Source organism: Aegilops tauschii, chromosome 1, assembly GCF_002575655.3.
Source record: "Aegilops tauschii subsp. strangulata cultivar AL8/78 chromosome 1, Aet v6.0, whole genome shotgun sequence".
Taxonomy (NCBI): domain Eukaryota; kingdom Viridiplantae; phylum Streptophyta; class Magnoliopsida; order Poales; family Poaceae; genus Aegilops; species Aegilops tauschii.
This window is the reverse complement of record NC_053035.3, coordinates 10,503,262-10,514,379: the sequence shown is the minus strand read 5'-3', so window position 1 is coordinate 10,514,379 and position 11,118 is coordinate 10,503,262. Positions and strand designations below refer to the sequence as shown.

At 46.2% G+C, this 11,118-nt stretch overlaps 1 protein-coding gene across 1 annotated transcript; it reads left to right on the top strand.

The window, feature by feature from the left end:
- The first annotated feature begins 876 nt into the window (after nt 1–876).
- LOC109742648 (disease resistance protein Pik-2-like) lies at nt 877–10,497 on the top strand. The gene is made up of 5 exons (XM_020301746.4): nt 877–1,013; nt 1,130–1,216; nt 1,321–2,381; nt 7,478–8,104; nt 8,247–10,497. The coding sequence occupies exons 3-5, from the start codon at nt 1,326–1,328 to the stop codon at nt 10,152–10,154; spliced, it is 3,591 nt and encodes a 1,196-aa protein (XP_020157335.1). The 5' UTR covers nt 877–1,013; nt 1,130–1,216; nt 1,321–1,325; the 3' UTR covers nt 10,155–10,497.
- Nucleotides 10,498–11,118: the final 621 nt, after the last annotated feature.

Here is an 11,118-nt window from a genome sequence, read left to right as displayed (position 1 = left end):
GGAGGACGGGCTGAGGGAGCAAGGAAGGTCGGGCAGGGGCGACGGCCCTCGGCAGGCTGGCGATTACCGTCCGCCGGCTGCAAACTCAACAAGCACGCTATCACCGCAGATGGTGACGGTCCGGGATGGCCGAACTAATCGCTCGCGACTTGCTGAAATTCTATATCTACCCTCCACTTGTTTTTGCACGAAACTGTCTTTGGGATTGATTAACAGTGAGCTGCCGAAAATACCCCTCATAACTCAATATACTCCTTCCAGTTTTATATACAAAGCCACAAACTCAGATTACATGTACCAATGTAAAATTTAATGTCTGCTTTTCTTTTCGTTTACTGGGATCATTAATACGCCACATGCATGCAAGAAAACTGAATGGAAGAAGTAGCTGATTGTCGTTAATACATGCATGTAAGTATTAAACTTGTTGTTAGTACAAGAAAATATCATTAATTTTGTCTCGATTACTGTTGGTGCCCTTGTATAGATGTAAAACGTATATTTCATAGTGACCTTGTATAAGTAAATGGAGGGAGTACTACTAGAAATTCTGTGTAGTATTGCCTCATCTGGGTCGTTGAACCAGAAAAATAGACGGCCCTAATTCCTTTGATGTATCGTAGACACTTATTTTGGGACGAAGGGAGTACTCTCTTGTGAGGGAAACATGTTACCTCATTGGAACTCTTGCTTTATATCCATCACAACAAGCCTACTCCAGGAATCATCATTCGAAAACCAGACAGGAAGAATCCGATCCATCTTTACCAAAAGAAAGGAAAACCAAAGTGTAAAGGCACCATGCCTGGGTGCATATGCTGCAGCAAGAAGCAAAGAAGCTTCTTTTGCCCCTGCCCTCCATTTACCTTTGCTTCTGCGGATAGAAGTGGAACCAATGGCTAACAACAACTGGAAGCAAAGAATCTCGGTCCCAGTCCTCTTCGTCATCATCTTCTGGTTGGTCGGAGACCATGATGCAACCCACAGACGTTGTCCATTTCTCTTCGCTGCTGGTAACTCCTTTATTTCTTTTGTGCTCCAGCCATGGAAAATTGATCCTAATTGAGGGATGCATTCCCTTTGCTAAATAGATAGTAGTAGGTTCTTAAATTCTTTGTTTGCCCTGCAGATTGTGTATGCTTAATCGCTTTGGAGGGAGTTTTCCTTTGAGACCGAGGGCGTCTTGATAGCCATCCAGGTTGCTGCCGCCACAAAGGTTGGCTTCCCTCTTCTCATGTTATTTGTTTCCCAGCTCTGAGATCTGCTATAGCTCTAACACTAACACCTAGCATTAACAACTGTGTTGCCTGTATCTGTCAGTGCTAATGGAGGCCACGGCTCTGAGCATTGGAAAGTCCGTGCTGGATGGAGCGCTTGGCTACGCCAAATCCGCTCTGGCGGAGGAGGTTGCTCTGCAACTTGGAGTCCGGCGTGACCAGGTCTTCATCACCAATGAGCTCGAGATGATGCAGGCTTTCCTCATGACTGCCCATGACGAGAGATATGATGACGACAGGGTTGTCAAGGTGTGGGTGAAACAAGTCCGCGATGTGGCCTATGATGTCGAGGACACCCTTCAAGAATTTGCTGTTCGCCTTGAGAAGCAGTCCTGGTGGCGTATCCGTCGCACACTGCTGGATCGGCGCCGCGTGGCCAAGCAGATGAAGGAGCTCAGAGCCAATGTCGAGGATGTTAGCCAGAGGAACATGCGCTACCACCTCATCAAGGGCTCTAGTTCTAAGACTGCAACCACCGATGGAAAACCTGCAGTGGCTGGTACAACTTTGTCCGGAACCGATGAAGCAAGGTGGCAGCGGGATAGAGCAAAATTTGATCTCATTCGAATGATCAACAAGACCGACATTGACCTTAGAGTGATCTCTGTGTGGGGGAAAGGTATTGGTGATCTTGGAGAGACGTCAATCATCAAAAGGGTCTATGAAGATCCAGAGATACACAAGAAGTTCGAGTGCCGAGCCTGGGTCACTGGGTTGATGCGACCTTTCAATTCAACCGAATTCTTGAAAAGTGTAGTTGAGCAGTTCTACATTAATTTTCTTCAAGAGGAGGGTAAAGAGGAAAAAGCAGCTCTTGGGACCCAAGTCCTGAAGATCATGGGAATGACGAAGAAAATTTACTTTGCTCATGAGTTCAAGAAATTTCTAAAAGAAAGGAGTTACTTCATTGTGCTAAATGACATTCTCACCATTGAAGAGTGGGATCGGATTAAAGCATGCTTCCCAGACAATAAGAAAGGAAGTCTGATCTTAGTTTCCACAGAGCAAATTGGAGTTGCAAGCTTATGCGTAGGGGCAGAGAATGGAGCACCAGAGCATAAACAATTGTTTGCTGACCAGACTCTTCATGTTTTCTACAAGAAGGTAATATTAAAAGTCCTTAAAGATTCTTAAGTAATGCTCCTTTAATTGTTGTTCTGGTTAATCTTCTCGGCTGATTTGCGCAGAGTTGTTAGGAAAGTTATGGGATAATTATTGTTAGGAAAAACTTTAGGATCAACTCGAACGGGAACTTGATCTCTTAATAGAACACCACTTAATGCGGGAGATTGGGGTCTAACCGTGATTGTCAGAGGCCATCAGGTCCGTGTAGGCCATGCAGCTTGCCGAGGAAGAAGGGCAGCAGGAGCGCCGCCACTTTAGGATCCGTAGTTAGGATTACGAGTGTTAGCCCTGTATTGTGTCTTCTCTTTCTAACAACCCCAAATCCCCTTTATATTTCTCTGGCGCTTAGGAACCGGGACCAAAACCAAGTCGTTGCTTCGGTGCCCCCTTTTATCTTACGTGAGAATTATGTTAGTTCCCCTTTTATCTCCCAGTTTGTTATAACTGGAGATTAATTCCAACAATCATAACCATCCTGCATAATGTAGTTTCAAATCGGATTGTTTCTTTTCTCACGAGAAAAAAAATCTAGAGACTTCATCTCCTTGGATAACAATTGGAATCTGAATTTTTAACAAAAGAAAATTTAACAAAAGAAAATTGGCATGTATCGGCAGAGCCATAGTCAAACGGCTCACTCTCATCCTGTTCTTCATCTGACTTCTCACCTCTAGCTTTCCCATGTGATTGTTTCTGGTTATCTTGGTGCTGCTCACCAACACTACCAGTATCTCCTCCTCCAGTATCACCCTTCTTCCCTGTTCTTCTGGTTCCACTTAGATTCTGTAGTCAGTGCTGTTAAGAAGCATCTCAAGGCGTCCTCACACTTTGTTCAAACATCTGCATGCATTTTCAATCAAATTGGCCATTACCGAATGAGTGTTACTTCCTCAAACCACCAAGACACGCGTCAGACCTTTACCATATCATCACATAAACCGCTCATTGTGTTCTGGCTTTGGCGCGTCACAAAGTTTCACCCAACCCTGTTCAAGCTGTCACATTCATGCTTGAGTCGACAATTTTGCCATTGACTTTGAACAAAGGGAGCACCTTAACAGTTCAGAGCACACTTTCAGACCTTCTGGATGGAAACACAACTGCAAAAGTCATGATCGAGAAGCAGACTTGCACTCCCCTTCAGGATCAAGATCACATTTCTCTTCCACCAACCGCATTTGCACTCACCTTCAGGATCAAGATAATTCCAGTGTTCTTGGCATCGGTAGACTTCTCAATCTCTGCAACTGCAACATCTGCAACTAGTTAGTGGAAATATGCACTGGTTTCTTGCACTAATAACACATAAGGGCATCTCCAAGGGCAAACCTCAAACGGACGCCCTCGCAATTTTCTTCTATTTGTTTATAGGGTGTCTCAACATCATAGTCAACCATCATTTTCTATAGACCTGTTTTAGGGTGATTGGCGAGTAATATATTGTAATTTCATGTAACTCTTGCTATGATTTATTCTGACCATCAGATCTGGAAATTCAAGTAAATATTTTTCTTAAATGGTAAATTAGTAATTGGGTCGTTAGTTCCCTTCGTCACGATCCATAGCCACCGCCCGCACGCACACAGGAATCGCATAAGCGCCGCCACACATTCTCCTCGCGTTGTCGCGTCCGCCGCACTCCTCGGTGAATATTCCACCACGCGGCCCCGATCCAGGCGAGCAACTCCAATCCGCCACCCTCCCCTCGTTCCTCGCGCCAGAGAATTCTGGGCCGCCGCCAGTACTGTAGGGTGTAGGCCCTCATCCGCTTCCCCACCGCCACCTAAGTCGCCGCCGGTGACAGAGGATCGATCTCTCCACCGTATGTCGGAAACCATACTGCATCAGTCAGCGTAGTTCCTTCCTGTTTATTGGAGCGTACTACCTCGCAGCTGGCGAGCTTCCCGCTGACTACAGGTAGCTGCGTACATGCCCTACTAGCTCATTTGATCCTCATGTTGGCGCTGTGCGGCCGCGGCAGTCCCATGCTGTGATTTCCACTGAACTACGCCCAACCAGCTGCTAGTTCAGAGCAATACATTTGCTGCTAGGCTCTAGTACTACTGCTCTGTTTTTTGCCTGTGCCCAAGTCTGAACATAGTATGTTGATGCTTACTGTGGTGGTTAGGAATTAGGATACTCATGTCTTTTCCGGCAAAAGAAGAAAGAATAGTCATGTCTTGGATTGTGCTCACAACTAAGCTCTCCCCTGCAACGTGATGGTTCAGGCATTAGGGGATGTTTGGTAAAATGTACTGCTCTTAGTTCAGATGTTAATTTCAGCACTTGATTAGGGCGATTTACAAGTTGTACGAATTATTGGCATCCATGAATAGAGTAGCCGTGAGAGTCAAAATCTGAAATCTTGTCTGCCTATGCCTAGACATGGTTAGTTAAATCCTTATTAGTGAGCAGAGAAGAAACTCGGGCGCGCCGGGCGAGAGGCAGCGCAGGCGAGGAGAACTGCGGGAGGCCTCGCCGGAGTGAGCCCTCTAAAGAGGATGGCCCCATTTCCGGCGCCCGCGCGAAGGCTGTCGCGGTGGCCGCGAATACGGAGAACGGCAGGATCCACGAGCAGGAGAGGACGGGGCCGGAGCGGAGGAGGACCCAGGTCGCGTGTTAGAGGCCCGCACGCGAGGACATCGGCGGGAGGGCTCGCCGGAGAGCTCGAACGAGCGCTGTCATGGAGGAGGACGGCTGCTGCATGTTCCGGCGGCAAAATGAGACGCTTGATATGGTGGGGAAGATGGGAAACACATGTTTATCCTAACCGTGGTAAATATGACGGATCTACCCATAAGAATCTCGAAGGAAGGATCAGGCTAATCCTACAGCTAAGTGGGACATCGACTGAGCAGTAGCAAAACTTCTATTTATAATTATATATCCTTTCCTATCTAAGTTACTGAATTATGTTAGAATAAATCCGAGACGTTTCGTCGATCTACCGAGGATCAAGCAATCACACGAAGCACGACATCAAGATTTGTTAACGAGGTTCACCAATATGGCTACATCCCCGGGGCCTGACTACGGGCGCTTCTCCCCATGACACCATCACAATACCGCACCTTGATTGCCCGGACGCCGGCACACGCCGCCGGCTCCACCGCGTTCCTGTGCTATTATGTTGACATAGGTTATATCGTGTGTCTACCCCCACTATATAAAAGAGGCCTAGGATACAAGTGTCCTACTAGGACACGGCTCCATATCCTATCTAAACACAATACAAGTACAAGTCCAACCGTAACATACCTTGTACACAATATTCGACACAACTCTAACAAACTCCATCGCGAATATTCTCTACCACCTTGAATTCGTCAATGAGTCAAAATTTCATGTATATTGGACTTGAACTTAGCGCATGAGTGCTGCTGCTACTTCAAAGACTTCATGTTACTCCACCTGCAACTTATAGTCCCTTATTTTCTTGACCACAGTCAACGCTTGAGCGAAATTAAGTTCCTCTTACTCTAGTTTGTGCTCCCAACTTTTAGAGTATCCATCCAACGCATCGCGCACTGATCACTGACCTGCGTGAAAATGAACAACTCACATATTGAGTGTCACACATAAGAGTTACCTGAACTCAACATCACCGCTCTTGCTTGACCGCCTATCTGAAACCTGAAGGAATTTCACCATTGCATGTAGTCATCCCGAGTCAAATTCGTAGTTGTCTCACCACATGTATGACCACCAAAGCCCTGGCCCGTCTCCATGCTCCGTGCGTGCCGCACGCCTCTCCGCTATTACCGTGTCGAGCCTCTATTGTCCCGGTCGAGTCTCAAGGGTCACGAACCCACACCACTCAACCCCCACTACAGAGTACCACCGATCATCACCGACCGATGACGAGTTTCACGCTTGCATCAGACCACCGGGCTCCAGTCCAAACTACGTGTCACTCGCTTTTCCCACCGAATAGGCTTCGACTCTCTGAGCTCTTACGCCGTAGCCCCTCCTGAGTGAAGTCTTCCGTCAGACCTCAGCTCCACCTTCAGCATGACTCCATGGTAGATGATCAGTCCACCCTTGCGCCCCGTCGACTTCAAGCTCTCATGCGTGCGCCGTCTTGAATCAACCCCGCGCCATAGTCTTGTCGAAGTCACATAAGCACTCAGGCCTGCGCCACGTGTTTCCACACCCCAGAAGTCGGTCACCATCAGCATCACGCTCCTATGTCGCTGTCGCCGATCCCACCACTGTCTTCTGTTCCAACCGACTTGCGTTGATCCGTCAGACTGTCCAGTCCGACCCAGCCGAACATATCCGACTGCAATCATGCTCCACCCTGCATCACAACTGCTTGCACATCTGTGCATGTCTTGGACGCCCTGTATTTACATGATCTTGTATGACGCGCTCCAGTCTCCCAAATCCTCAACCCTGATTGCCATCCATACACAAATTGTGTACCAAACAAAGGAGACCAAAATAAAATCCCTTGTAGCCTTCCTGTGTGCACGTACCAAAGGAGATCAATGACATGCTAGCTAGTCATTTGTTAAAATAAATCCGAGATACTCCGTCGATCTACCGAGGACCAAGCAATCACACGAGACACGACACCGAGATTTGTTAACGAGGTTCACCAATATGGCTACATCCCCGGGGCCTGACTACGCGCGCTCCTCCCCATGGCACCATCACAATACCGCAACCACACGCCGCCGGCTCCCCCGCGTTCTTGTGCTATTATGTTGGCATAGGTTATATCGTATGTCTACCCCCATTATATATGAGAGGCCTAGGATACGAGTATCCTACTACGACACGACTTCATATCCTATCTAAACACAATACAAGTACAAATCCAACTGTAACCTATCTTGTACACAATATTCGACACAATTCTAACAAATTAAGACTTCAAGACCAATATGACCCCTTGAATTACGATATGAGCTGCAATTTAGAGAAGATTTTATAGTTGTAAAAAGTTGCTTATATGTAAAGAATGGAAAGAAAAGAACGTGCAGAAACATATTGAAGGTTTAACAAGCGACCATGTGTCGTCCTAGGAAATATAAGAAAAAAACACCTAATCATTGCTTGCTTGTGTCTAGGGTTCGCAAGATGGAAAGGATTTGACGGAGGCAGGGTGTAGCTCACAAGTGAACACTGCCAGTAGTGACAGCTCTGCCGGTAGGAAGATGTTCAATCGCACAGAGACAATGCTCGCAGCTTTTAAGGAATCTCGGCTCATCGGGCGAGAGAATGAAAAATCAGATATTCTCAAGCTAATTGCAAACGATAATAGCCGGCAACGTGAGGTGATCTGCCTATGGGGAATGGGTGGTATTGGAAAAACCACAATAATCAGAGATATCTACCAAAGCGAGGAGCTCGCTGGCAATTTTGATAAGCGTGCTTGCATCACAATTATGCGCCCTTTCAATCCTCAAGAGCTCCTCAAAAACTTAGCTATGCAGATGGAATGCAAGGATGTGGAAGATTTGGTCAAAAAATTAGAAGTGAAGAAATACTTGATTGTTCTTGATGATCTATTATCCACCACAGAATGGGACGCATTAATACCATCTTTTCCTGCAACTGAAACATCCAGCCGAATCATAGTAACCACAAGGATAAAGGATATTGCAAAGCATTGTTCCAAGAATTCTGAACATGAGAAAATATACGAGCTCAAAAGTCTTGGACAGAATGATGCACGTGACCTCTTCATTGAAAAGGTACAAATAATGTACGGTCTTGTAATTCATTTGCTTGAATTTTGAAAATTCATATATATCTTGTAGATTTAAACAACGTGTGGTTGGGCTACAACACTATAATTGATTCAAATACTTACAATCTTAATTGTATCAATTTCAGGTATTTGACAGGACTACAAATTTTTATGAGCAGTATCCTGAGTTGGTTGAACAGGCAAACTTGATCCTAAAAAAATGCAAGGGACTTCCGCTTGCAATAGTCACCATTGGGGGCTTTTTGGCAAACCAACCAAAAACTGCGGTAGAATGGAGGAAATTGAATGAACATATTAGTGCCGAGTTGGAGATGAATCCGGAACTTGGGACCATAAGAACTATCCTTATGAGAAGCTATGATGGCTTACCTTATCATCTCAAGTCTTGTTTCCTGTATCTGCCCATATTCCCTGAAGACTACAGGATTGGACGGGGACGGTTGGCACGTCGGTGGAGTGCAGAGGGATACTCAAGGGAGGTGCACGGCAGGTCTGCGGAGGAAATAGCGGGTAGCTACTTCATGGAGCTTATAAGCAGGAGTATGATCTTGCCATCTCAACAATCAATTCGCAGTACAAAAGGAATTGATGCCTGCCAAGTCCACGACCTCATGCGTGAAATCAGCATGTCGAAGTCGCTGGAAGAAAATCTTGTTTTTACACTAGAGCAAGGCTGCAGTGTAAACACCCAGGGCATAGCACGGCACCTTGCTATAAATGGCAATTGGGAAAGAGACAAGACTGAGTTTGAGAGCACAGTGGACATGTCCCGTGTACGATCAGTAACAGTTTTTGGCAAGTGGAAGTCATTTTTCATTTCTGATAAGATGAGTCTTCTGCGAGTGTTGGACCTCGAAGACACCACAGGTCTTTATGATCATCACATTAAGCATATTGGGAATCTTCTTCACCTAAGCTACCTTTCTCTAAGAGGATGTGATGATATTCTTCACCTCCCAGATTCATTGGGTGACCTAAGACAACTTGAGACACTAGATATCAGAGATACCCAGGTGATGATGCTGCCAAACACCATTATCAAGCTTCGGAAGCTACAATATCTTCGTGCCGGTGGAAACTCAACAAATGAAAATGTCTCATATGAGGAAGGAGTGTTAGAAGAAATTCCACACATAATGAGGAACAGGCTATGCCTCTTGCCTCAGTGCTTGCTGTTTTCTTATTTATTATCTAAAGATCGTGATGACTTGAAAATCCATGATAAATGCACTATGATATGCTGTGCTATACTCCCTGCTTTTGCGATGTGCCTGGATTTGTATGGTGTTCTAGTGCCTAGAAGGATGAGGAAGCTTAAAGCCCTGCGCACACTGGGTGTTGTGAATATCGGGCGACGAGGAAAGGATGTTGTACAAGACATAGAAGGACTCACCCAGTTGTGCAAGTTAGGAGTCACTGGCGTCAATAAGGAAAACGGACAAGAGCTGTGTTCTGCAGTCGTTGGTCTGAGGCGCCTGGAGTCATTGTCAATCCGGTCAGAGGGAAAGCCAGGTTTATGTGACTGCTTGGAGGGAAAGTTCTCGTTTTCGGAGACACTTCAGAGCCTCAAGTTGTACGGCAACCTGGTCAAACTGCCGGAATGGATCCAGGGGCTTAAGAATCTGGTGAAGCTGAAGCTGCGGAGTTCCAGGATAACAGAGCACGATGCTGCCATACAAGTCCTTGGGAATCTACCCAATCTGGCGTTCCTGCATCTGTTGGAGAAGTCACTCGAGGGTGAAGAGGTCCGTCTCAATTTCCAGCAGGGGACGTTTCTGAGCCTGGTAGTGCTGGAGCTGAGCATGGGACTCGAAGAAAGGCTCAAGTCCGTCAAGTTTGAACACGGAGCAGCCCGGAAGCTTGAGGTGCTCAAGTTTGGTACGCGTATATACAGTGGTGTCCTTTCAGACCTACGATATCTCGCGAGCCTCAAGGAAGTTCTGCTCAAAGATTACTACACTGATTATGAACTGGCATGCCTGAGGGCCGAGCTCACTGAGGATCCACGTCGACCCATTGTGAAGTGGGTCTGATCGGGCTTCAGAGTGAAATCACGCCCAACAATCCAAGGCAAGGTAGAAGTACTTTGGTACTTCCCTTTGCGTGGAGTATCCACCTATTCGTGCTGGTGGACGGATCAATTGTATTCAAGTCACCGGACAAATATGTATAGGTCGCGCCGTGTCGGCCAGCAGTATGCACTTGGCCACGCATGTATGTGTACCATTTATTGGCTTGCAGCTTGTTAGTACTCCTTCGTTGTTCATCTTGGAGGACCATCTTATTTGTCTGTTAAACAGACGACGTTGTACGCACGACCTTGTAAATGATCTGATGAAGTGTAATCAATCTGTCCTACCCTTTTATATGGTGCAATCAAGTGGCCTTTGACGTCCTGATTTCTTCTCTTGCGCGCTTTCACTGAGGATTCTGCTCTGGGATTTCTTCTCAGGCTGCTGCATGTTGAAAAAGAAACAAGATTTGAGCATAATGCACTTCTCATCTCCAGGAGAAGCTGCAGATGTTGTATTGCAACCTGGTCAAACTGCCAGAATGGATGTAGGGACTCAATAATCAATCTTGTGATGCTAAATCTTAGGAGCACCTTGATTCTGGATGTCGGTGTTGTCATTCAGGTCCTCGGGGATCTGCAGACCTGGCCTCCCTACATCTGTTGAACAAGTAGTTCCAGCCAAGGTTTTGGTTACCGAATGAGGCATTTTTACCGAGGGGGACTGGTAAACGTGGTTACCACGGTTACCGAGAAATACCGAGAATATTTCGAACGAATTTTATAGCTGAATTTTGAATTCAAATAAGTGAATGAACGAACATTTGAACCAGAGACCTCTCAAAACAGGAACTAGGTTGCTATCACCACACCAGAACCAACTCTCATGGCATTAATTACATCGTACGTACTTTACTATAAATTGAGTGTTTAAATTCAAAAAAATGGTATATTTTGCTCGGTATATGGACTTACCGTGGGGCGCG

Coding starts and splice junctions, on each gene's coding strand:
- LOC109742648 (XM_020301746.4), top strand. CDS start 1,326: ATGGAGGCCACGGCTCTGAGCATTGGAAAGTCCGTGCTGGATGGAGCG. Junction 2,382..7,477: donor TTCATGTTTTCTACAAGAAG/GTAATATTAAAA, acceptor GCTTGTGTCTAG/GGTTCGCAAGATGGAAAGGA. Junction 8,105..8,246: donor GTGACCTCTTCATTGAAAAG/GTACAAATAATG, acceptor TATCAATTTCAG/GTATTTGACAGGACTACAAA.